This window comes from Microtus pennsylvanicus, chromosome 13 (genome assembly GCF_037038515.1).
Source record: "Microtus pennsylvanicus isolate mMicPen1 chromosome 13, mMicPen1.hap1, whole genome shotgun sequence".
Lineage (NCBI taxonomy): Eukaryota > Metazoa > Chordata > Mammalia > Rodentia > Cricetidae > Microtus > Microtus pennsylvanicus.
Genome location: NC_134591.1, coordinates 75,031,089 through 75,058,323, shown reverse-complemented (window position 1 = coordinate 75,058,323; position 27,235 = coordinate 75,031,089). Strand labels below are relative to the sequence as shown.

The following is a 27,235-nucleotide window of genomic DNA, read 5'->3' as shown; positions in this document are numbered from 1 at the left end:
GGAGTCTGGGTGACCCATGCTCTTGCTGGTTCTTTGATGTCTGGAGATGGTCAGGGTTCTAAAGCACTGCTTTGCTCAGAATGTTTGCAACCAGGAACTAGGGAGAGCAGCCCTGTCAACTGGGCTGGAAGATGGCCCCGAAGTGGGGGGGGGGTTAGCAGTGGGCAGGCAGGCGGGATGAAGGGATGAAGGCCTGTATGTACTGTCTCCTGTGAGCAGGCAAAGACTACAGTCAGGACCCTGGTCCTCTTGAGGTCAACCCTGTATACTGGCAGAGTGGTTTTACCCCTCTCCCTGGTACAATGGCTAAGTGTCTCTGTGAACCTGGCATCTCCAGGGCCCAATTCTGTTCTATTTATTTTAATATCTCAGTGCCTACCAAAGCACATGTTGTCTGTTGGATGAATGAATACATGTTAAGGGCCAAAGTTGGGAGAGTGTGGATGGGTATTAAACTACCTCTCAAGACTGAAAGATTACCCCTTCTCTGTGGCTGAGCTCATTGCAGCCCCAGAATCTTCCATATATGAGTCTGTGTGGACCAGTGGGGCCTGGGGTTTCCTAGAGCACTCAACCCAGGAAGGCGGGGCTGAGGGCAGGCCTGTTGGGGCTGGAGCATGCAGACAAGGAGCTAGCCACGGTGCTGGGCAAAGGTGTGCCGCCGGGGGCAGGTGCATCTCCCTGGGCAAATTTCTGTGTCCTGTGTTTGTGTGTCTGTGCCTGTGAGTGCTAGTGCCTCCGAGCCCATCTGAGTGTGCACTTGCGTGTCTGTAAGTATGCATTTGTGTGTCTGGAATGTATGTGTATCTACAAGTTCACATCTGTGGATGTCTGTGTCTATGAGCATGCTCTATGTGCATGGACCTGTGATCATGCATCTATGACTATGTGCCTGCATCTATGAATAGGTGTCTGTGAGCCTTGCATCTGAACATAGGTATGTTTCTGTGAATGTATGCAATCCACATGCATGTGTCACTAGGTCCTCTCGTGGATGCATATAGGGCACACTGAGGCCACCTGTCCTTATGAGTCACCTGCATCTCTGTGGTGATTGTTGCTCCAATGTGGTCTGTGTGGACCAGAGAGAGGGCCTGAAGGCACAGGACTCTCTGGTGAAGCTGCTCTAGTGACAAGCTCCTTCTGGAGCCCCGCCTGGCTCTCGGGGAATCTGTGTCCCTGAAGGGTGTGATACATGCAGAAAGTCTGCTCAAGGCTCTGCCACAGTCCCCTGGGTAACGACAAGTGTTGACAGGTCCTCCCAGGGCCCGAAGGAGATGAAGGTGGCATGGAGAAGTGAGGTTTGAGGGAGAGTGGATAGGAGCCTGGGGAAGAGACAGTCCTGGAAGCTGCTTCAGCCTCCTCTTAGTTCCCTGGCTGACCAGCTGGCAGAACCGGGCTAACCTAAACTTATGAAATCAGGACTGGTGTCTCTACCCTCTTGGCTTCCAGTCCTCTGTGAGGTGAGACAATGGGCTTCCCCTCTCAGGTGAGAAGGAGGAGGAGAGAAAGCCTTGGTCCCGGTACGGACTGTCAGTGAGGGCCTGCCTGCCCTGCTTTGCCTTACTGGCGTTTGCTAGACCCAGCAGCTGAAGCCTTTGGGTTAGAGACTTACATCAGGCACTTTCTGTACTTGGGAACTAAAGCTCACTGAACTAAGTCAGATGTCCACAGTCACACCTGACACCTGGTGGGAGATGGAGGTGGGATCTGAACCCAGGGTCTGTTTGCTGCAGGTGCGGTCCTGTAGCATGGCAGCATAAGTCAAGCTTGGAAGACCCAACTCCAAATCCACTCATGACGGTATCTATTCCTGCCTCCAAAGCTCTCCTTGTGCCTCATCTAACTCCATGTCTCCACCACAATTTCATCCACCTACCTATTAGGGCTAGAGAGTCTGCTATGGGAAGGGGCTGAGCCCAGCGCTGGGACCTAAGAGAATGAAAGAGACACAGTTCCCACCTCAGGAGCCCATCCCTGTAAGGAAGGTTAAGGGATTGAGGAAGCATCAGTCGCAACTGAGGGTAAGAGGATAAAGAATAAACAGAGGTATCTAGGGGAAGCCAGGAGCTAGCGGTTCTGTGACTACCCAGAGAGAAGAAACCGCAGCGTGGAGAGGCCAAGCGCTTGTCCGAGACCATCCACACTGAGTGGCAGAGCTGGTGTTTGCACATCAGCACTGTCTGGCTCCAAGCACAGGCGGCCAGTGACTGCTGCTATTCTCTCTCCTAAATTCAATCCCCAGTCCTACTGAAAACAAAATCAAACTGTGTATGTTCCCTCTCAAGGCCCTGAGGGCACTCAGCGCAGGGCTGGTGTCTACTGAGTGTCCTGGAGGCTCACTCTGCTGGGATTTCCCTGGGGAGGAAGGGCAGACATATCACACCTCACCCTTGACACTCTACAGTCACTCAAAGACTTCGTGCCTTATGGCCAGGAAAGAAGTTCAGGATTCAGGGTGCAAATAAAAGGGGAGCAGCAAGGAATAACCCAGAAAAACCTATCCCTGACACTCAACGGGTCAAGGAAGCAAGCATCTTCAGAGAGGCCCCAGGGGGAAGGGTTGTCCGGGGCTGCTACTCACTTCTTGATGTTTGCTTGTGGGTAAAGTCGCTAATGAACAAAGGTGGGCTGGTGAGATGGCTCGGCTGGTAAAGATGCTGGCCACCAAGTCTGACGACCTGAGTTCGATCCCTGGGACTCACATGGAGAGAACTGACTACTCCAAGTTGTCCTCTGACTTCCCGACACCCTCTCCCTACCCCCATGTAAAAAAATCAACAACGATAACAACTCAGAAGTTAGGTACACACCTATAATCCCAGTGTGAGGGGCAGAGGCAGGAAGACGGCCAGCTCAAGGCCAGCCTGGGCTACACAGTAGGACCCTGTCTCAAAGCAAGGCAGGTAACAATAAGAATAGGAGCCGAACAAAAGGCATGGCACAAACTTCCCCACCGTAACTCAGCGTTGGTAACCCCTGTCTATCCTCAGCCCCATCAATACCTCTCCTGGGCCTCCACTCATGATAAAAGTGCTATTTGTCGTCTCTCTCCCCCATTTTTCTTGAAAACATCAAGGCTCTTTGCAAACTCCCATTCACCCCACAGAGCAGAGCCTGAATGGCCCCTTCAGTTCCAAAGCTTCTTTGGCTGTTCCTTCCACCCTTCCTACAACACTGGCCAATCGCTAGTATTAACAGAGCCCTTGCCACGGGCCAGGCCCTGTGCCAAGTAGACAGATACGCCCTCTTTCAGCCTCACACCTTGTGGGTGGGTATGGTATCCCCCACACTATGTGAGTCTCAAACGGAATAAAGTGACTAGCCTAGGGGTTGTGCCTCTCCTGTCCTCACAGTTGTGACTCAGAACCCATGCTCCTCCCCGCTAAGGCTAGCCCTTGTTTTGGGCTTCCACTGGCAGACAGAGGAGCGTTTTTCGACCATTTGGAAGCCCTTTGCCTTGGCTCAGTGTCCCTCAGGGACTCTTCATCATCTTGTGAGTCCGGCACCGGCCAGGCTCAGCTGACCCAGTCACATGGCACTGGTCCATCTAGAAAGGTCTGCTGATCCTAGGACAGTGGTATCTCTACTATTCAGCCTTGCTTTTCCTCTCCGGGAGGACAGCCTAGAGACTGGCTATGTGTGTGGTGGGAGTGTGGGGGGTGGGGCATCCCACCAGTGACCGGAGCAGGTAGTCTCAGGTCCAAGTCCTTGGGCAGGGAGTTGGGCCCTGCGGCTTAAGGTCAGACTGGCAATGTTGACCTTGCAGACAGAAGGAAAATGCCCAGGGAGACTCCAAGCATGGTGGGCAGAGCAGCAGACTGGGTGAGGGAGGTTTGCAGTAGGGTGTGGCTTGCCTCCACTCCCAGCATAGCAGACAGGGGATAGGAAGATGCTTGTTAAGAACCATGCTAATGACTGGGTAAGAGGGAGCATGGGAGTTTCAGTCTATCGTACAGTCAGAGTTAGGGAGGCACTGAACAGAAGGAGACGGGTGCATCCCTGGGGGAGGGACTGTGGTGTCTGAGACATGGACACAGTACCTTGTTTATTTATTTTTTTGTGGTACCAAGAACTGAACTCTAGACTTTGTACATGCTAGGTAAGCAGCATCTTCTACCGATGAGCTATGATCCTCTATGACCTTTCTCCTTTTACAAACATTTTATTCTGAGACAGGGTCAAACGTTGGCCAGGCTGACCTTGAGTTGTCTCTGGAGCCCAGGCAGGCCTTGAACACAAGACTCTTCTACATCAGCCTTCCAGGTAGCTTGTGTTACAGGCTTGGGAACAGAGCACACACTCAAAGCTAAAGATGTCAGGCATGGTGGTACATATCTGTAAGATGAGCATCAGGAGGCTGAGGCAGAAGGATCAAGAGATCATGGGCTGCCTGTCTCAAAAACACCTTTTACAATCCTGTGTATTTTCTTTTTTTAGATTGGGTCTCACATAGCTAAGGCCGTCTTTGAACTCTCTAGGTGGCTAAAAATAACCTTGAACTTCAGATCTTCCTGTCTCTACCTTCCAAGTTCCAAGATTACAGGTGTATATCACCACATCTGGCTACCAACTTTGTTGAGCAGTGCTTCATGTAGCCCACCCAGGTCTAAAATCCAATATGGAGCTGAGGATGACCTTGAACTTCTGGTCCTTCTGCTTGGATTTGTGCCAGGATTCCAGGCATGTTATCAGCATGCTGGTTTAATGCAGTACTTGGGAATGAACTCAGGGCTTCATGCATGCTAGGTAAGCACTCAGCCAACTGAGCTATATCCCAGGCTCAACCTTGAGGTATTTCTAAAGAGAGAAAACCCATCTCTGGAATACAGTGGACCCTGGCTCTGGAGTCCCTCTGATTGTGAGCTTGGCAACCCTAGGAAGCCCCATGAGTTGAAGTTTGAGTGCTGCTTTAGGGAAGCTCATTTTGGACCAGCTGGGATTATTATCAACAACACAACAGTAACAAAAAAATCTCCTCTTTTGGGAGATTTGCTAGGCCCACAAAACTGGAGGTGTTGATGATTCTGGTGGCCCAAAGTTTTGCTTCCCTTAGACATGGCCTTGCCTGGGTCAGAACTCTAGAACTTAGGTGGTCTCTGTCTCATCTTTTCCCTGACTTGAAAGACATCCTTCAGCTACAACCAGGCAGGCAGGCAGAGACCAGGGTCTAAATTGCCCATCTGCAGGACCTTGGTGGGTAGATTTCCCTAGGAGGCGAGGTTTTTAAGTTGGACTCTGGAAGTTCCTGGGAGTTCTAGGGAGGAGCCCCTGGGTCTGTTAAGAAGGAGGAGGCTTGGAAGACATGTTCTAGGGCCCTCTCTCTGCCTGTCCCAGGTATCCACAGGAGTATCACTTTAATTCAGCATCTGGAACTGTTGTCTCTACAAAGACTGATTCAAACACTAACAGGCTTGAAGCTCTAGCCCCCAGCTGGCTCTGTTAGGAGGTCCTTTTCCTAGCGACAAGCCCTATGGCCAGTGCTGTTCTGTCACCCTGTTTACAGGAAAGAGGGCTCCCTTCTTTCCAAATGACAGCCATTCAAAGTGATGATCATGTACCTGTTGGGTTGCCAACCCCCTGAGTTATTCCCCAAGGCTACCTGCTCCAGTCCACACTCAACAGGGGGCAGACTGGGAGGGAGGTTCAGTTACTGCATTCAACACTGTGACCAGGGAAGGCAAGATACAGAGCCTCAGATGGTCTTCTCAGCACCACCATTGACAGCTCTGGGTTTTGCAGGGTGTGTGTGTGTGTGTGTGTGTGTGTGGTGCGCATGCATGTGTGCACTTGTGTGGAGGTCAGAGAGTGATGCTGGGCATCTTCCTCCATCGCCCTCCACCCTGAGACAAAGGGCTCTGTAATCTCAGGATTACAGACTTGTGATGCTGGTCCCAGCTTTTTACATGGGTGCCAGGGATCTGAACTCAGATCCTTATGGGAATACAGTCAGCACTTTGCTGACGGAGCCATTTCCTAGGTGGTAGGATCTTTTATGAGAAGTGACATCTGTTTCTGTTGCTATGTTACTGGCGATAATATTGGTATTTATTTGACAATACTAATGGCCTCAGGTTTATTACAGGACTCCCATGGCTGACCCAGTTACTGAGGTGACAAAGTGCACCCACAAGTCCCTGACTACAACCTGGAGACCAGGAGCCCTAACACGTATCCTGTGGCTCTGATAACTCTAGGAAAGGGTCCACAGACATTGCCACATGAGGAACCTGAGGCACAGAGGAGAAAGATCACACAATTTACTCATATGCTACCTGATTCTCAAACCTGTGGCCTTGGCCACTGACTGCCTTGGGGAACAAAGGGATCCTGTGTTCACCGAACAGCTATCACTAAGCAACGTGTCCGGGTATTACAGCACCCACGTGCCTGTCTGGATGGCCTCCCTGGGAAGGAGGGGCAGCACAGACCCGTATGTGTGTGGCTCCTGCTCCTGCTGGTCAGGTCATTCCTGCATGGGCCAGAGTGACAATCCTCACCTGCTGTAAAGATGCCAGGTCCTGCAGGCTGGACCAAAGGGCCATCAAGTCAGGTGCTCCTATTGGTGGCAGCATTGGCAAAGCAGGTAGGAGGAGGGGTGGCCCCCGCCAGGGTCATCTGTGATCTTCACACAAGTGGGAGGGAGACCACAGCTATTGCTTCTTGGGCTCTTGCCTTGTGCATGGCCCTATCTTAGGGAGCTTAGATTATATCCTCACAAGAGACCAGGATGAGTGGGAGGATATGTGACCTCCTGGAGTCATGTCCAAGTCCTGACAGCCAAAGCTCACAATTGTGACTTTATCTGCAGATACAACCCAGTCAAGACCCCCAAAGAGAGACTGTCATGGATTAGGGTGGGTCCTAAGTCCTCACTGGAGATGAAAGGGTTGAACAGAGGAACTTGTTGGGGGAGTGGGGCCCAGAAATGTGACAGAATATATCTGTAATTTTTGCCTGTCTTATTTATTTTCCCTTGAGACAAGGTCTCACTCTGTAGCTCAGGCTGGCCCTAAACTTGGCAATCAACCTGCCTCAGCATGTGTCACCACACCAGGCTAAGACCTGTGGTTATAAGTTTCTTAGCTTGTGGTCACTTCTTGTGGCTGTCATAGGTGGGTCCTGTTATCCCCACTCAACAGATGAGCCCCAGAGACCCTGCGTGACATTGAGGCCAGAAAGTCATGGAGTCAGTGGGCTCGGTCACCAGACCAGTCCACCACAATGTTGTTTGCAGATGCCTCCTCTATTCTCCCCAAAGATGCCTCATGGTCCCATATAGGTTCCTATCTCTGACTCTGCACCCAGCCCATCCAAGTTCTTGTCATCCACGCTCTGAATCCAGCCACTCCAGGCCTAGCTTTTCTCTCTCCTCAAGACGACTTGGCCCCAACCGATCCGCTCCCACTTGACCCCTGCTTCAATTAAGATGCAGCACAGCAGCCAGAGATCCTTCTAGAACCTCAGCGGGACTTTGTTACTGGATTCCCCCCATTCAGTAAAATTCAGCAGTGACCATGTTTGCTCTTTGCCAGCCCTCTCAGGACAATATTAGCTTCCATTTGAATAATCATTCCTCCCCCACCTCAATGTGGCTTTTTTGTGTGCTGTCCTCGAAGGGCATCCTATTTCTCCATGGCCTTCAGGGAGTCAGTACCAATTGATTGACACTTGCCCCAAGCCCCCATTCCTGACTTATTTGCAATCTCTTGTCTTCTCTCTGAGACAGACGCTCTAAGCTCTCTACGATGGATCTCTCTTGAGACCCTAAAACTGCTGCCTGCCAAGAGGCAGTGTTGAGCTTTGCTCAAAACCAAGTGAGACCTGACTGGGGTCTCCCTACCTCCATCCCCAAACCCCGGTGTCATTCTTACATTGGTTCTGAGTCAGCTGCTCTCTCCAGCTAGAAGAACAAGGGCCCTTACTTCTTTCCGTAAATATCAGTTATGGCCACAGACAGCAAAGGGTAAGAGACGGGCTACAGTTCCTGGCAGGAGTCCTATGACCTCTGTCCCAGTTCCTCCAGTTAGACCCTGTGGAACAGAAGGCCAGTGTGTCCTAATGTGCTTGCCAGGTAAGAATGAAGACCAGATTTTGGATTCCCAGAGCTACACAGTGGATCCTCTGCTATCCCAGCACACGAGGCAGAGACTGAGTCTTGGGAGTAAACTGGCTAGCAAGACTAGTCTGAACAGCAAACCCAGGGTTCAGGGAGAGATCCTGCTTCAGTCCATAAGCTGGAGAGTGACTGAGGAAGACACTCAACTTCACACGCACAAAACAGGCACACGTTCACATATCTTACCACACTACAGCCCTCTCAAAACAAAACAAAAGCTCCAGATGACCAGGCAAAACAGGGGCGGCTGAAAGTGTCCCAAGCGGAACACGAGCTTCTCAGGACGGAGAAAGACGGTGGGCAGAAAGTGGTACTGAAGGGGGCAGGTTGCTGGGATACCTGAGGATGTGAAGGAGGGAACTGTGCAGATGTCCGGAGGAAAGAGGCAGACAGAGCAGCTAATGCATACACAGGCCCCAAGTGGGAAGGGGCTCAGTGTGACGCTGGCATGGTGATGACCAGTGTGTCGCAGCCCAATGGCAGATACCAGCCACACTGGGCACTGAATCCTACTTTGAGTGCGATAGCGTGGCGTTTGGTGGCGGTCATCCTATGAGCAGGGGCATGACAGCGTCTGGTTTGGATGTTGGAATGAGTTTGGAGTCCCAGAAGGGGAATTTAGGATCCAGGTAGGGTGGGACTAGTCATGGGGTACACTCAGGTGACTGGGTGCTTGGGAAGGGGGGATGGAGAAGAGGAATCTAGGAGGCTTGCAGGGCTGTCAGAGGAGGGGGCATCGGGCTTGCAAAGGGCTGAGAAGGTACAAAAAAAAAATCTGCCATCCACCGGGGAAAGTGGGCTTTGCTATGTCTGGGTATCTGGGAAGAGAAAGATCTTGACCAAGTCCCTGGGCTACCTCAGTTTCTGAGGGCACAGTCCTGGTGAAGCAGAGGGGAGGCAGATGCTAGGCTAGCTACCCATTTAGGTTGTAAACACAGTTTCAAGTGACGGCGTGGTCCCTGTCCCTGGTGCCTGACAATGATCACGCTGCTGCCCTGGCTCTGTGTGTTCCACGTAGATGGAGCAAGGCCGGCCAGCAGGCCCACATGACAGAGGCAGTGGCCAGGCACAGCGCTCAGATCACTGGTCTGGCAGGAGGCTCCAGGAAGTCTTTCTGTAAGTGGGGATGGGGTAAGGTGTGTGTTGGTGAAGGAGGGACAGATGCAGGGGGGCTGGACTGCAGTGCATAGGGACTGGCTGGTGGGGGAGGAGTTAGGGTCCCAGGTTGGATGGGTGGAGGGGAGGCAGGGATGCAATGGGTTAGGCCTAGGGTTGGAGTTCAAAGTGTAGATAGAGGTGAGGTGGGGGGATTCTGGCTGAAGATAGGGACAGGAGTGAGGCGCAGGGGGCTGGTGCTGGGATCCTGGGAGCAAGTGGGAACAGAGTAAGGGGTGAATAGGGGGCTGGGATTAGGATCCCGGGTGCAAGTAGGTAAAGGAATAGGGGGTTAGGGGGGGTCCTGAGTGGAGAATATGGAGGGGTAGGAGGTGAGTAGGGGACTGGAATGGGGTCTCAAGAGCAGACAGGAAGGAGGGGAGACAGGAAAGGGGGTGCTGGGCTTAGATGGCAAGGGGTTAGAGATAAAAAAAGGGGTACAGCTCTTCGGCCACTGTGACCTCAGGTTCTTCCCCCAGTAAACAAATGCACTGATGTCACGGGTGCTGCTGATTGGCAGCCGAACCCAGAGCTGCATATGGGCTGCCAGGTAGCCATGCAGCCTGTTAGAGACAAGCAGGCTCACTCCAGCCACAGGTTTGCTCCTTTCTCTTCAGTGAGGGCAGCCCAGCTGCGCACACCGACAGACAGGATGCTGCAAAAGTCACCAGACATTGCAACACGCAGCCAGTCTGCTGGCCGCTGGGTGAACCATGCACCACCCACCCACCTCAGCCGCAGGCACCCGGCCAGCTGGAGGGCTTGCCTCCTATGGAGCATCCCCGGGACTGGCAGCTTCTACCATCTGGAGTCAGCTTCCTCTGCAGGGGAATCCCGGACCCGCACCTCCCTCAAGGGACCTCCAAACTCAGGGGGCAGGGCCTTAGGTCTGCTCTGGCCTTCGTCCAGTGAGTTGGGAAGTGTCTACTGTGGCTCTTGGTGTCTGTGGTGGCTCTGGACTTCACAAAAGCTCATGGAGACAGACGCAATAGTCTCTAGGTATACCGGTATACCAAACAGAATGGTGCCTACTGTCCCCGGTTAGTTGGCTTAGTCCAGAGGGTTTCCCGGTCTGCAGTTCCTTGGGCATGCTGCCTTTTGGGTGGGAAGCTGTCTGGTCAGGGCCCCCAGGAATCTAGTCAGGGACCGGATTTGCTATGTGAGTGGATGAGTCACTTAGGGTCCCTGGGCCCCACTACTTCCAGCTGTCTTTCTTGGACCAGGGAAGGTCAAAAGTGCAAGAAAATGCTTTCTGGATCAGGATGGCTGTGAGCAGTCAGAGATGTTGGGCCTGCCTGGGGACACCCTGGAGCCACAGAGAGCCCAGGGGATGTGTTGTCCCTGATAGCCCTCAAACTTGGCTTCTAGTTTATAAGGAGGAGCTTGGGCTTTGGCCCCTTAGAGGTAAACAGTTCTCTGGGCCCCAGAAACCCCTGCACTGACTCCCTTAGCGGGTCATGGGACTCACACCTATCCTGCTTGGTGGAGGGCAGAAAGCCTTGAAGTGGCTCCAGATCCCTGGTGGTGGGGGTGGGAGGTGGGGCAGAGGTTGACGCTGGAATGTGCCCCGTGGCTCTCTATTTTTTGAGACAAAGTCTTGTCACTGAACATGGATGTCACAGTTCTGGCTCGGCTGGCTGGCCACCAGGATCTGAGATCCACCTGTCTCTTCTCTCTGGTACTGGGGTGGCGGCGCTCACAGCATCGATGGTTTTTACATGAGTATCTGAACTCAAGGTCCTTAGGCTGGCATAGCAAGCACTTCACCCACCAAGCTATCCCCTAGTCCCATGACCCCTGATAGCAATCACCCCTGGAATATGGCAAGGCACAGTCTTTTGTTTTGATTGGCTCGGTCTTTACATCCCTCCCCTTCCACTGTACAACTTTATTGTCTTTACAACACCTGGTTACTACGTGGACGACAAACGTTAGGATGTGCTGCCCCTCCCCCAACCCCCGGCTAAGAAGTCAGGCATTTGGGGGTAGCACGTGAGTGATGTATGGGCATCACGTTGCCATCTTTGTCAGCAACGATAAAGCCGCTAATTACCACCAGGACCAGCCACACAATAAGAAGACCTTTGGCCAAACAACCACGAAGAATTTAATCATGGCGACCCTAGAGAGGGAAACCAAGTGGAGGACTGAGTGCAATTGCCTGGTCACCCGCAGGAAGCCAGCCTAGCTCTCACGGTGGACACCTATCAACACCACTCAACACTGTCGCTGAGCCACAGCCTTCCTTCCACCCGTCCAGGTAGCAGGAAACACAGCTCTGCCGTTCAGGCTCCAAGACGCAGGCTGGGGAGATGGCTCAGAGAATAAGAGCATATATACACATAAAATACCTTTTTAGATTTATTTTTATTTTATGTGTATGAGTATTTGCCGACATATATGTGTGTGCGTAGCATTTGTATGTCTGGTGCCAAAAGAATCTGGAAGAGGGCATCAGATCCCCTGGAACTGGCATTATAGACAGCTGTGAGCCATCATGTGGGTGCTAGGAACTGGATCTGGGTCCTCTGCAAGAGCAGCAAGCATCTTAACCACTGACTCTTTCATGTGCATTTCTTAAAGAAGTTATTACTATTGTGTGTATGTGTGTATAGTGTATGTGGGGGACATGTATGCCACAGCATATGTGACGTGTGAGGATAGCTTTGTGGAATTAGTTCTCTCCTACCTTTACGTGGGTTCTGGGGACTGAACCAGGTCACCCATCACCTTTATCTGTTGCGTATCTCTCTGGCTCTGAATCACTTCAGAGATGTGCACCAGGACCCTAGAAGCATGCCTGTCAAGTGGCACAGCAGAGGTGAGAATTCAGCTGCAGTTTAGAAAGATGAACTTGTCCTGTGGCCACTCCTCCTCCTCCACTCCTCAGTGTGGTGTAATTCAGAGGTCACAAAACGTGCCGTGCCCAGTAACACACCAGGGCCGGTGGTTCCCAGGGAGACTTAGCTCGTTAAGCATTTTATTGACAAACTTCCAAAGGCAGGCCTTAAAGAGGCTGTGTGAAGGTTTTTGCTAGGAGCCCATTTCATCTCTGAGAGGACACGGGACACATGCCGTGGAGGTGACCTTCCAGTTGTCCGCTGGCGGGCTGTCAGAATGGGGACCTAGGCACGCAGGGCTGGGGTACGCAATAGCCAGAAGTAGCTGGGTCAGCGCATCCTGCAGGGAGCAGGATGGTGGGAACACATGTGTGGGGTATCAGGCAGGACAGGGCTTTGCTTGGGGACCAGCTCTACACAAGTAGCCTTCCGTGGAAGGCACCCCAATCCCTCCACTTTCGGAGAATGCTGGTTGGAAGATCAGACTCCTGTCACCAGCCTCTAACCTTCTATGGCTCGCTGGTGCTCTCCCAATCAAGTCCAAACTCCATGTGAAGCTACCAGATCAGTGGTTCAGCCTTTGTCTTTTTCTCTCTTTCTCCAACACTTGGCTAGCCCACCCTTGCCTATCTTTTCTTTACTAGACACGTCTCCTTCTGCCACAACATCTGCCTCATCCTTATACCTGACCTGGACCCCGCTCAGGACTCAGGAAGTATTTTCTTAACAGCGGGATCAAACACGGTGGCCACCACCTGCCCATCAGAGCTCCCACCCCGCCAGGTTGACACCATCACACTAAGGTTGTCACATAGGCAGTAGAGGAAGACACTTGGCCCTCTCCACACTTGGGCAATGCCCACCAACGTCCTCAGAGAGTCCCAGATGTCCTTCCCTCCCATCTACCCGTGAGGAGACTCCTCAGTGAGACCAGCCTGTTCTTTTCCACACTCAGAATGACACAGGTAACACTCTTCTCTAGTGAGTCTATAGCTACTGTCCTGCCGCCTGCTGGGACAGTGAAATCTTCTGGCCCCGGCCACTGTGTGTGTGGCTTCTGGAACAAGTACAGAGTGAGAGACAAGGAGGCCTGGTAGAGAGCCCAAACATTAGGCAGTTCTCCCAAAGTCTATGGGAGACTGAGGCAAGCATGGCCATTTCATAGATGAGAACACTGAGGCCTGCACAGGGAGTGACTCGCAGGAAAGCAGCCCCCAAGGCTTCACCTCAGAACATGTCACTTTCCATGGGAAAGGGGTGAACAAGCCTGGGGGACCTGAATGTGTTGACTCTTTGGTTTTCAGACGGACTGTCCCGGATTATCCGAGCTAGCAGACAGTCACTGGGTTCCCTTAAAGCAGGCGAGGAGGGCTGGAGAGACAGTGTCATGGCTAAGAGCTCGAACTGCTCTCGCCGAAGACCTGAGTTCCGTTCTTCGCACCTGCACGGTGGCTAACAACCCTGTAACCCCAGCTCCAGGGGACCCGGCGCCCTCTTTGTCTCCATGCACTTCACCCACACTTCACCCACACGCACACACCCTTCCCTTCACGTACACACAGTTAAAGTGAAAATGGAATTTTAAAAGCAGGCAAAGGAAGGGCAGGGGCCGAGAGGTGGCAGAGGGCCTGCCCAGCATGAATGACGTGTGGGATGTTGGGTTCTGGCCCCTGCTGAATGGATGGGGGAGACAGAAGAGCCTGATGTGGCTATATGTAGGGGTGAAAGAGATACGGTCAAGGATTCTGGAATGGAGGAGGAGCCTGGACAAGGGGTCATAACCAAGGACTGCCGCAGCCTAGGGGAGCTGGAAAGTAGAAGAAAGAACACAGCTCTGACACCTGCATTCAGACCAGTTGAGATCTAGGCTGGCTTCTGACCTCGGGGACCCTTTTCGAGTGCGCACTATTCTGTGCACAGAGTTTGTGAGCACCAGCAGCGTGGCCATAGAAGCTTGGATAGAGTGCACTGGTTATGGACACAGAATCAACAGCATAGCAACCCATGGCAACCTCTCAGCATCAGTTCAAAGGAAAGAAACGTTTCTGCCTTAGAGAGTATGACCTGTAGACTCAACCACCACAGCAGCCAACACTTACTGACCCCTCACTGTGTACTCTGAACTTTACACAAGCTATCTACTTAATTCCATGCAAGCATCAGAGAGCTTTAGCAACTTGCCCAGGGCAACACGGTAAGTAAACAGAAGAGGCAACCTGTAAAGTTTGCTGCTCCTGACTCCAGAGTTCAAAAATCTGAATTGCTTCATTACACTTGTTCCTTGAGAAACACACACACTTCCATGATGCAAGACAATACTTGTGTCAGCCAAGGAGGTGCAAACCCCAGGAGAGCACAATCTCCAGCCCACGCAGAACCTGTGCCTTGCCATCCCTCAGGTCCCTTCCCACTCCGTTGTGTGTTCATAGGGGAAGTAGCTGTAACAGGCCAGGACGGACTACTAGGTCTTTGCTAGCTGAGACCGTGGGAGATAGCTGGGCCCCACGTGGGTGTGCCTGGCAGCATCACCTGCCCAGGTGAAGGTGCAGCTGCCCTCTGTGGCCACACTGGCCCCACCCCCACAGTGACCTGCAGTGTTCTTGTGACAAGCAATTGGTTATATGCCCTGGGTGACAGGCAGCAGGAGCTGTAGACAGGGGTTGGGGAGCCTGCCTGGGCCAACTCAGAACCGCCTGCTCAAGGGCCTGAGGCTGCGGGAAGAAGAACAGATAGATCTCTTACACACCTACAAAAATGCCCCCAGACATGTCTAGCAAAGGCTTCCCGGGGCTTTATATCTACAAAGTTTGCACAGGAGGTCCACTCATGGCCACTGGGCCACTTTGGTGGCTGTTTACTTTGTCCCTTTGAACTAACTCTAGAGAGTGGAGAGCTTTCCTCTCAACAGGGAGAAGTCCCTTCTACCCTTTTTGCACATGGATGTCAGCAAATGACCTGATACAGTCCTACTGGGTTAGGCGGGGAGGACAGGCCTGGATCCTCTGGTGCTTCCTCCTGAGGAGGACTAAAGGGCAGGGTGAGGAGCCTCATGGCAGAGAAGTCGGCCTAAAGGTAAGGTGGCTTATGAAACAGCCATATGAGGAGACTGAGCTAGGCACTGCTACGTTCCCGGTCCCAGACCCCCAGTGCGGTCAGATTCCTCCTAGGGTGGCTGACACTGCTGTCGTCTGAGCATGGCAGACTGTCTTGGCTGTTAGACACGTACACTATGCACCTTCCCAGGGAGCTGTCAGCAGGGTCCCTTCCACGCAATGATTAACTGAGAGGCTCTACTGGGGATAGACACTGGGGGTCTTTTAAGAGCCGTGACTTTGTGTCTATGTGTGTGTCTAGGTTTGTGCATCTGCACAGCTGCTTGTGGAAGCCAGAGGTTAATGCTGGCTGTCTTCTTCAATCAATCTCCACTTCACTGCTTTTTGGAGACAGGGTTTCTCACTGGCCTGGAGCTCACCACGTAGTCTGGGTTGTCTGGCCAGCAAGCCCCGGGGATTGCGGGTCTCTGTCATTCAGTGTTGTCTCTCTGTGCTGGGATTACTGGTGGGTGCTGCTGTATTCAGCTTCTTACACGGTACAGGGACTAACTCAGGCCCTCACACTTGTGTGGCAGTGGTCTTTACCAATGGAGCCATCCTCCTGGCCCAGAGCTGGGTGACTTTAGGTGGCCTTTCTTAGAGTCTTGGTTGCCAGGAGAGGGTGACAATGGTAGCCACACTGGAAGGGCTTATGGTTTAACACTGTCAGTTTGACAGAATCTAGAATCAGCCAGCAGACAAGTATCTGGGTAGGCTGCAAGGGATTATCTAGGCCAACCGGGGCAGGAAGTCCCGCCCTAAGTGTAGGCTGGATCTAGGGTAATACAGAGGTCTGAATGAAAAGGGGAAGTTGAGTTGAGCCTCAGAATTCGCCCCTCTGCTTCCTGACTGCAGAAATGTATGGGCTTCTCACATTCCTGCCACACTGTGGACTCCCTCAACCGGGAGCCAGGACAAACCCTTCCTCCCTCGAGCTGCTTTAGTCACAGCGGTGAGAAAAGTGAGTGACCCAGGTGGCCTTGCCACGTGTGAAGCCACCAGAAAAGTCCTTGGCACACAGTAGGTGCTTAGTAAACAGTGGTTTCAATAGCAAGGATAGGAGCATCCTGGGTCCATTCGGACAACCGTCACTTATGACATACCCCCAAGCACCAGTCCCTGTGCCAGAGCCTAAGGACACCCCGGCAGCAAGGAAAGCCAGTGCCTGCCTGGGCCTCCTTCTTCCTGGGCAGTTTAGATGTACAGACTTGTCAAACAGCAGCTACGGTATAGTGAGTTGTCATGGTAACCCATGACTCTGGGCTCACCACCGTCCAGCCAGTGACTAATGGAGGGGAGAAGGGTTCAGGTCTCTCTAGCCCTCAGCCACGGCAGAGTCTGCACTGGACCAGTCCCTGCCCAGGAAGAAACTGGCTATTCACCAGCCACCAATCATGGCAACAGCGTGGTTTGTGGCGTGAATGAGCCAGGATCACGGTCAAAGACTAAGATTGGCCTATAGCTTCTATAGCCTGGGCAGAATTCTGTCTGTCCTGGAGGAGCCACAGGCCAAAGTTCAGAACCAGGCCCAGGCTGGTTGTGTCCCTTGTGGTTGGTACCACCTGTGCTCCGGTATGAACAAAGTCCCCTTTCCCCTTCCTGGCTTCCACTGTCCCCACAGATGGGCACTCTTTTTTTTCGGGGGGGGGGGAAGCTTTCACAAGCAGTTAGAGGTTTATATGAGTTTTTGACTGACTCTTTATACTTTGATTTTTCAGATGAGGGAATCAATGCCCAGAGAGACACAGTCGCTTGCCTAGGATCACACAGCACGTTCTTTGGAGGTCCCCCACTAAGAGTGCTATTATTGGGAACTGGTTCCCAGCAGCCCTGGTTGTAACACAGTACTGCTAGATGCTGGGACTAGTGAGCTACTACCAACACTCAGGAGACTTGGCAAGTGACCCTGCCTGCCCGTGGGGTCAGGCCTTGGCTTTGGGGCTGGCATGGTCAACCATGCTCTCCTGGGCTGGGCACCTGTTGTGTGATGTATTTTCCTCTGAGCATAACACGATTCCATTTTGGAGTGGAAAATACGTTGGCCCAGTAGCCATGGCAACTCAAGTAGACCAATACAGTGGTAGCCAGGTCTAGGGTAATAGTAAGGGAGCCACTGGCATTCCTCAGTGGGTGGAGTAGCAGAATGCTCACCTGGTCCGCCTCCCTGCCCCACCCCACCTTTACCCACAGCAGCAAGTGATCCTGGGAGATGCTAGTATATAGAAAGAGGCAAGGTAACCAAAGACACCATGATGTAGTTTTCGTGGGATCGCCCCGCCATTGCTTATCCAATAACACAAGACCAGGTGTGGGCAGGAACAGTCTTGGACCAAGGTCACGCCAAGGCTGTGCAGCTCCTTCAGAAAAACCTCACTCTAGACGACAGCAAACATCCACTGTTTCCCACAGTGATTTCTTCGAGGTCAAAGTACTTCTAGAAAACAGCCATTCCTCTGTTTACCCTAGATACAATGAAAAACAACTATTTCATTCCAATGTTTACCCTAGATACGGCGACTCTACTGGATTCCTACAACTGCCCATTTAGGATGAGGTGGGACTTTACTGCCTTCCCCTGGGCAGTCATCTACTTCCAGGAGTCTCCCCAAGACTGCCCTCCCTCCAGGGTAACCTCAACACCCTGCAGGCTCAAAGGTCACAGGTCATTTCTTAGCAGAGACTGAGCTCCGTGGCCTCAGATGTGGCAGGAGGGAGTGAGGATTCATCCTGACACTAAAGAGAGACATTTGTGCTCTTCCTTTTTTATTTTTATTTATTTATTTATAACCAGGACTTTTCATGTATATCCCCGGTCCTTTACTTAAAAGGTCAACCCCATATCAGTCCCCTAAAGATGGACTTGCTGGCCCTTGTCTGTTTAACCGGAGTACTGAGAAATGATGGACAGACAGCCTTGGCTTTCTAGGGCTGCTAGGACCTAGTGGTGGTTCTTTACCAACAGGCCCTGTATCTTTGAGTCACTATGCCAAATAGCCATTCCTTGGAAGGGGGGGGGGGTTGTTGACAGTTTCAAGAAGCCAAAGATGATCCCAAACCTGCTATGGGGTCTGGAGAGAGCACTTGGGGCTCTTGCAGAGACCTGGCGTTCTCTTCCCAGCACCCACATTGGGAAGTTCACAAACCCTTGTAATTTCAGGGGATCTGATATCTTTTTCTGGCCTCCATGGGTACCTTCAGACAGGTGGCATGCTTACATACACTCAGGCATATATACATACTCATAAAACAAATAATTAAATCTTTAAAAAAAAAACAGCAAAACAAGATAATAAAGAACTCTGCTAGGAAGCAGAGGCTGGCCTTGAGCTCCTGATCTGTCTGCCTTAGCTCTCAAGACTTGGAATAATAAGCTTGGGTTGCCAAGCCTGGCTTTAAAATTAACCCCGATGGCTGCCAGCCTGACCCTTTGGCAAGCATCCCACCCATTGTATTTAAATGCACTCCGACAAGGTTCTTTGAATAAGTGGGTTTATCCACATCCTGCCTGCATCCTGTTGACTCCTGCTCACCACACTCCCCCTCCAGAACCCTCTCTAGACCAGGCCCCAAGATTTAACAGTTCTTGCCTGACCTCTCTGTGACCCCAGGGAGACAGCTGGGTGGGGCTGAGATTAGCCAGCCCAGAAGGAGAAACTCTGGTTGTGAAACTGGGAACCAGGGGTTCAAAGCTGGCTTCTAGTAAAAGGCTCTGATCCCAACTGCGCCTTTATTTTGTACACAAGCTACAGGTCCCCCGAGGGCCAGCAAGGCCACTCAAAGGAATGATAAGAAAACGCCCTGTGGTCGTGAATGTTACGATGTTATATAGATGTTGCCAAGTCACATATAATAGTGTTACAGTCCTGCGTGCGATGACTATTGTGTACAGTGACGATCATGCTTACGACCACGATCACGTGTAAAACTTCAGTCATTCATGTCGCCAATCACACAAGTGATCATAGCCAGGCTGGCAGATCCCAGTCCCATCAGAAGCCAGGAGCCAAAGCGGATGTCCGGCATGTATTTCCAGAGACTCATGGTATATTAAAATTAAAGTTGAGAATGAAGGGTGGGAATACACCTGGTTATACTTCCCCTACAGTACCCTGAGAAACGAGGACAATGGCAAGCCATAACTGCCCAAGGTCCTGGTGAGGAGAAGAACACATGCATTCTTCTCCTGTGTTACCTGTCAGCACCCCTCCCCCCATTTTGAGATTTTTGTTTACGTGTGTGGATGTTTTGTCTATATGTATATGTACCACAAGTAGCAGTGCCCTCAGAGGCCAGAAGAGGGCATCAGATCCCAGAAACTGGAATTACAGACTGCTGTGAGCTGTCATGTAGATGCTGGGAATTGAACCCAGGTTCTCTGGGAGAGGAATAGATCAGTGTTCTTAATTGCTGTGACATCTCCCTAGTCTGGAAATCCCCAGTTGTAAGGGAGAACCATTAACTGCACGACTCTGCTGATGACAACATGGCTTTAGGGATGACTTCTAGGGATTGTGACGACCAGACCCCTCCCCTAGGTAGAAGGGCACCTTCTCTTAAGTACAGCAGAGCTTGCTTTCTCAGAGTGAATGGTCAGCAGCAGCAAGCTGGGGGCTCGTGAAGGAGTTTGGAAGTGGGTACGCAGTGTCCTCTAAGTGGAGGCACAGTGTACCTTCCCAACCTTTCTTCACTCAGATCTGATGACCAGCAAGAGAGGCTGAGACAGTCGGCGGGCGACAAGCTCCACGAGTCACTTGCCATTAAACTACCTGGTGTGTGGTTAAGTCACGACAAACGCCACTGAAGACGCCACCACCACTAATGCGTGCCCTTGCTGTAACATCTTGCTGTGATGTCAAGTCTTCTGGGATCTTTACTGTATCTCTACCTAGCCTCCAGCCCTGCTACCAGCCCAGAGCTGCCGGATGCTGTAAGCAAGCTTTGAACTGGTCTCTAGTCAAGGGAATGGTGAGCTTGGGCCAGTTTAGCCACTGGGAGTGGGAAGGGATGGCACACAAAGAAGGGGGGTACGGGAGCAGAATGGGACTTACAAATGGACCGAGGGCCAGGCCCTGGCTGGCTGCTTCACAGCACATGCCCTGTAAATCATGGATACCGAAGCAAATGCAACCCCAAGCTACTTCTTACAGTGCCTTCCTGAAATGGGACATTGGGTCCTCAGTGGGGATGCTGGACCCAGGGCCCCTGCTTCTGTAAGTCTTCAGTCATGGTCTGGATGCTTGCCTCTAACTGGACCAAAGGCTATGGGGTGCCCAAATACTTCCACACAGTCCCCTCATAAATCTTCTCCTGCTTCCATCAAGAGGCCACGTTAAAACCATGACAAACTTGCGGACTTGAGGACAAGCCTGAGTTTTCACTACTTTGTGGGGAGCAATTACAGAGACGCAGAAAATTTAAAAAAGGTTTGCTCAGGAGATGACCCAACAAGGGGCTTCCCCCCCACCCCAAATCCCTAAGGGTCGGCTGTTTCTGTCTCTCCTCAACTTGGTGTCTTGTAGGTAGGGAGAGCTGTTTCCTGATGAAGAACTTCTGAATTTTTGACATCTGTGTCCTTTTAAGACAAACTCTGAGGGGCTGGAGGGATGCTCAGTGGTTTAGAGCATTTGGTGTTCTTGCAGAGTGCCAGAGTTCAGTTCTGAGCACCCACATCAAGCTGTAATTCCATCGCTGGGGGATCAGACATCCCCTAGCTTCCACACACACCTGCATGCATGTGTGCGCATGTGTGCGTGTGCACATGCGTACGGGCACACACACACATAAACAAAGTAAATCTTTTTTTTTAAAAGAAAACCCTTTATTTGGGTCAGCTTGGTAGGCTCCCCACGGTCCACAAATATTGCAAATCCTACTTAACTCAAGGTCATTATGGGGAAACTGGGTTGTCCCGCCCCCTCCTGGACAGGCTTGCTGTCTGCAGAAGCTGCCTGCCTTTCTTTCCCACTGGGGGAATCTCTCCTAGATTCAATCTCTCCAGATATTCAGGCAGGGAGCGCTCCCAGTGTCAGCCTCTCCCTTCACCAACGCTGCTGGTGGTGACTACCTCACTGCACTGACTACCACTGGCCTTCTCTACCTCCCTCCCATACTCCCGGGCCACCCCCCAGTTCACACCTGTCCCCAACCAACTCAACTGCAAACTCCCACCCCACCCCCCCACAGCACACAGCTCTTTGCTGCCAAGCCCACTGGGATTTAAGTACTCCTGGCTCCGGGGATTGTCCCCAGGTCCATGCGCTGACCCCAGATGTACGGAGACAAGAGGGGCTGGAGGGCACATTCCCACGGGGATAGCTGGAGACAGGCTTACTGAGTGCAGTGGCTCCTCTAACTTCAGAGAGTTACGATTCCAGAGAGCCCTGGGGGGAGGGGGTTATCCTGCCAGCCAAGTGAATGGCACCAGCAGGCAGTTTCCCAGGCCCCCCCCCCGGATTTTGTTTTGGGTGACCTTGTCACCAATTAAAGGCCTATTTCTCATTAGCCTGGGTAAACTTGTCCTTCCCAAGCATGTAGGTGGGGTTGTGCCTTCCAGGGTATGAACCTGCTGGATCTACTCTGCATGGTTACCCCCCACACACACACACACCACACGCGTGCGAGTGCGCACACACACACACACACACACACACACACACACACACACACACACACACACACACACGCCAGGGCCTTCTCCTGCCTTCACTTCAGGATTGTTTACAGTCGGTCAAGTTTTTCCAGATTGACAAAGCTTTCCTTGGTAAGCCTACTGCAGCCAAGCACAGAGAGAGTGAAAGGGACGGCAGGACAGGGCCAGCTGGAATAGTCAGATGAGACAGGGACACAGACAGCCAACTAGTGTCAAGCATAAGCAACTGTCACCAAGTAACCCTTCTGCCCTCCTGGTCCCCCTCCACCAAGGGCTTTGGAAGCCTTCCACAGGGACACCCCCACCACTCCCCAAGAGAAACTGCTGAGAACAACTTTTACTTCCCCTTAATTCAGTGAGTCCAAGGGTTAAAAAACCACCCCCTTCTAAAGGCAAGGTTAAGCAGCTGTCCAAACCACCCAAGGAGATTCAGGAGCCCTGGACAGCTGGATGACCCCCCGCCCCAGCTGTGCTAGGACAACCCAGCCAGGGAAGAGTTAATGGGCAATCAGCTTGGGCTGATAGTTCAGACTCCAAAGTTCAGTCCCAGCCACCGAAGGAATTGTAAATCTCGGCAGTATTTAACAAAACAAAAGCAACCTGGAATTACAAGAAGGTTTGGCTTTCCACAGAGCATATTTACTCTAATCCCCAAGGTATGCAGCTCCACGTCAGATCAGCTGGCTTGCCTAGTCCTGCTACCCCCTCCTTAGCAACAGTTTAAATTTCAAACTAATTCCCTAGTTTGTTCTTCGTCTTCGCTGGCCAGCCGGCTGGAGACAGCCCGGGTCTGCCGGTCTCAAATCCCTCTCCATTGCTCTTGCCACTGGATGGGTCAGCCTGATCTGCAGTTGCAAGTTGGGTGACAGCTGGCTCTCCCTCCAATACTCTCCTGCACGTCCCCGGAGCAAGGGGAGCTGCAGTCACCCACATAGCGAGAGGCAGTGGACAGTGGCGGCATAGTGGCACCTCCTAATCCAGTGGGGAAGGAAGGATCCCCTCTGCTGTGGAGGGCGAGAGGATCAAGGTTGAAGGGTCCTTATCAGCGGCTGGTTACCCTCGCACGCCTCTGTCCGGCTTTGAAACACCTGGGCCTCCCAGTCTTTCTGCCAGGCTATACCATCCAAGTCAACTCCCTCCTTTTCAAACCCGAACGTGTACTCCTCTCACGTCCCTGCAGAGCTGTAGCCGCCCAGGTTTGGACTAGGCAGCGAGCTGCCAAGCAAAATATCAGGCACAACCTAGCAGTCAGGATTTCCAGCTCTACCCAGGGGCGCGCACACCCCGCGCTCAACGGGGTGCGGGCAGAAGGGGGAATTGTAGGGGGCACAACACCTTAGAGATGAAGTCACGAGGAGGAATGGGTGGGTGTCCTAAGTCTGGGGGTGGGTGGGGGCACAGAGTCGGTCAGATATCAATCTCAGGGAAACCGATCAGTTTAGGACTTGCCAAAAAAGACTGGTGCCGGGGAAATTTACAAAGGTTGAAACCGGCTAGTTTAGCAGTTCCAGGTGATGCAAGGGGTGGGTGGCCGGAGACTCTCAGCTTGTTGGCGCAGGTTGCCGCAGCCGCAGCAGGTGGGAGCACCCCCCTCCCCAAGCGCGCGCGCCAGAGTCCCCTCACCCTCGGCGCCCACTTCCAGGTGTCGCAGTACCACCCCGCCCCCACGCCGCGTACCTTTCTGGCGCCACGCTCTGCGAACTCCCGAGCGAGGTGGCGCCCGATGCCTCTCCCACCGCCGGTGATGAGGACTGACTCCCGGGACAGGTCCCGAAGCTTGGGGGGCAACACCAGTCCCACAGCTGCTTTGGTCACCAGATAGATCATTTGCAGAGGGAACACTACCAGCGCGCCCAGCCATTTCCACACCATCCTCCGCGCGGCGGAGCCGGGCACAGGGGGAGGAGGTAGGAGGAGGTGGACGAAACTCCCCGGACTAAGCAAAACAGGAATTAAAAAAAGGAAGAAAGAAAACACCCCAAATAACAATAAATAAGCTGAATAAGGCAAAAGAGAGGCGTCCCACCTGGCCACTCTTGAACTGATCTCTTTCCAGATGCAGAGCACTGGGCGAGGAAAAGGGGTGGGGGGAATAAACTCTGTCCGGCGGAGAGGGGGGGGGGGGAGCGTCTCACAAGATTGGGACAGTGAGGGGTGGAGGGAAAGCCGGGGATGGGAAGTTCTAACAAGAAGTTTCTTGCCCCAACAGCCGTTTCGGCTGGGCAATTCACAGGTAATGTTTACAAACCGACAGAGGAGTTTAGGCGGGGGGTGGGGGTGGGGGTGTAAAAAGCCAAAAAAAAAAAGCACCAACCACAAGAGCGCACCCTGCCACAGTCCGCGGTTTCAAAGTGCAAGATTAAAAAAACAAGCAAACAAAAAGCTGTTTCTCAATTGTAGCGCCCTCCCCAACTTTCCTTCTGGAAAAGGAAAAATCAAAACAAAACAAAAACAAACAAACAAAAAAACACCACACACACACACAAAACCTGGGGAGTGACTGCAGCTCCCAATTTCAGTCCGCCAAAGTCTCCCGACTCATTGCTATTCTCGGGCTCAGGAAATTGCTTAAACGCGATCTGATTGCCAGCACCGTGCAGGAGAAGTGGGGGGTCCGGGTGTCAGTTTCTTCCCGTGCACGGCTCGCCCTCGCGCGCGCCCGCTCTCTCCCGCTCCCGCCTCCTTCTCTTGCAGCCCGGGCTGGGAGTTGCCGCTCGGTCTGGCTCTCTCTCTCTCTCTCTCTCTCTCTCTCTCTCTCTCTCTCTCTCTCTCTCTCTCTCTCTTTCTGTCTCTTTCTCTTTCTCTCCCCTTTAGCATTTATTGCCTTCTTTTTGTCCTTCTCAACTTGGACGGGGCCGGCTTGTGGAGCACGCGTGGATAGGACGTCCTAGTCTACACCGCCGTATTCCTTCGCTCGCGGGGCAGCTGCGGCGTGGACCCACCGAAAGGGCGCCCCCTCCTTTTTTTTTAATACCCCATTAAGTCTGATTGACAGTTAAAGTTGTTGGGAGGCTTCACTACCATGCCTCTGAGTGGCTGCGGCGACTTCCCCTCCCCCTGCGCCGTGGCTGGGCACGCGCCTGGGCGCGCACCCGGTCTCGCTGCGAATCGCACCCTCCTGGGACTGGCTTCTCTTTTCTGCAAGCCGGGACTTGCCGCCCTAGTCCCCGAGGGCTCCTAGCTGGAATTCGAACACGCTGGAACCGTCTCAGGCAAGCCAGCTTGCTCCATCAGACATTCCTCCCAGCCCGGGCCAGGTGACCACCCCTGAGCGCGTGTGGGACAAGCCGAGAGGGAACTCGCGCATGTCTTGATGCAACCGGGTCGCCAAGGGTTCACGTCAGGTCACTTGGTCATTCTTTCCCCCCACCTCCCCGCCTCCAGGTAGGACCAGGAAGGCAAACTTCATCATTGCCTGGTCCTCTTTTTCCTTCAGAAAAGTGTACATCTGAAGTTGTACCAACGTGGAATCTCCCACGTTGCGGAGGTGGAGGGACCTCTGGGGAGTAGGATTTTGCTTTGAGAGAAAGGGGGGCAGGGTAAAGGAACCTCTGACCCCAGGTGCCAATAAAATCCCCGTAAGATTAGCTGGGAGCATATTTATTGCTTATCTGGGCTAGAATTACCTTGACTGACAGCAATTTCCTTAATAAGAAAAGCCTGTAAACAACACGTCTTCAACCTGTGCCACTGTTCAGTTCCTGCAGTGCCCCACTCTCTCTGAGTGCCCCCACCCCCCGCTGCCCTGTTGGGCACCCACCTTGTAACCTCTTACCCACCCCTTACAAGAACGTCTCCCTGTTGGGAGGGTGGGTCCCCAGCTATTTAGAGTTGCCTGTTGCGGGAAGTCTAGGAGGTGAGTCATGACAGGCAGGCCCAGTTAAAAGCGCTGATGAGACTTGCCGCCCGCCCCCTCCGCACATCCTTGGGCGGGAGAAGGAGAGACAGCCAGGGAGCCTGCCCTATAATCTGGGGCAGCCTTTTCCAGCTCTGGACGTGTTCGGGCTGGGAGTCCTGGGCCTCAGTCCCGAAGATTGATCCAGCAGGCCCTAGATGCAAGAGGCACGAATTGCTTTTAATACTCCCCGCCTGGGTGTGAGCAAGTCCCGTTGAGAAGTGCTGATTTGGGGAGGGGGTGGGGAATCACCTCCTTATTTGCCAACTACTGTGGTTCTGGGGAGAGATTAGGCCTGAGAACTCCCAGTTTCTGGTGGAGCAAAAGGGATGAAGGGGCTAGGAAGTCACTCTCCTGCGTGGACTGCCTGCTGTTCTGTTCTGACATTCCACCCTCCAGCTGACCTCGCCTTGGGGACGTTGTCATCCCATTTCCCAGGTTACCCAGCCAGGAAGTGCAGGAGGGAGGAATTCAATCCAGACCTAATTTCTCTTCCCACCCCACCCCACCCCACTCCACTCTGGCAAGAAGGCAGGAGAGAGGTGGAGGACTGGCTTGGCCAAAGGCTGCTGTGAGCAGACTCCCTATGGGGTCCATTCTCCTTTTAAAAGGCCCGTCGGAAGGACTAGGCATTGCCTTCCTTAGATCCCATCCCTCTTTAGTGACCATTTATCCCCATCTTCCAACAGGAAAGATATCCCAGCAGCGGAGAGTCCGACTTGGTACCCAGCAGTAGCCAAGGCCTAATGTAGAAGACTCCAACTAGGGAGACCCCAGCAGGCTGTGTAGCTTCTGTCCTCATCTATTAGCCTTGGAGCCGCCTAGTGGCTAATATGGGACACTACACCTCCAAGCTTCTCCAGTTTCCAGGGGCTAATACTATTCTTTTTGCTTAGGCCTTTTTCTCCGTAAAGGTTAGCACCCCCAAACCTTGAAAAGCTAAGGACTTGTAAAGATCACAGCCTCTTCTATCCCTGTTTCATAGCAGAGGTCACTAACTCAGAGGTCAGCCATCCATCCTATCCGGTTCAGATGCCAGACCAGCTGACTGACCAGGAGGGCTTATGCCCATGTTCCATAGGTGTGTGTTTGGGACAGAGGGCAGGTAATAGGTGGAAAGACACTGAGAACCCTGATGGACCTTCCCACGTGTCCTGTACACACCCTAATTTCATAAATGGTCGAGGGAAGTGGGTGCCGCGTGCCCTTTCGAAGTAGGGGGAAATTAGGCCCTATATATATAAGTAACTCACGCAGACACAGGATGCTCCCTCTGGAGTCTGAGCTGGAGTCACGGGGGGAAGAAAACAAACAAACAAACACCCTGCCAGGCAATTCCAAGAGGGACTGACAGATTCAGAAGCTAGCCCGAGAGAGACAATGACCCTGTTTCTACTTGGTCCACTTTCAGGATGTGGATTTTGTAGTCCTAGTGTCCCCGTGAGCCTCGGGCTTCCTCCAGCACCAGCGGTCCAGAGAGGAGTT

The 27,235-nt window shown here is 52.6% G+C and overlaps 2 protein-coding genes across 8 annotated transcripts in view; one reads left to right on the top strand and one right to left on the bottom strand.

The window, feature by feature from the left end:
* The window catches only part of Dhrs3 (dehydrogenase/reductase 3), a 33,329-nt gene extending 8,532 nt beyond the window's left edge, over positions 1–24,797 (bottom strand). Inside the window, exons 1-2 of one of the 7 annotated variants that reach the window (XM_075946689.1) lie at positions 23,882–24,795; positions 23,533–23,791 (exon numbers count right to left, since the gene is read on the bottom strand). In XM_075946689.1, coding sequence (XP_075802804.1) covers positions 23,533–23,727 — 195 coding nt within the window. In that variant the 5' untranslated portion in view covers positions 23,728–23,791; positions 23,882–24,795. Of the gene's footprint in view, positions 1–23,532 lie in introns of all 7 variants that reach the window. The other 6 variants (XM_075946690.1, XM_075946692.1, XM_075946693.1 and 3 more) reach the window with 6 other exon arrangements.
* LOC142833354 (arylacetamide deacetylase-like 4) overlaps positions 1–27,235 on the top strand; it is an 86,120-nt gene that overhangs the window by 15,147 nt on the left and 43,738 nt on the right. The gene's annotated exons all lie outside the window — the stretch shown is intronic.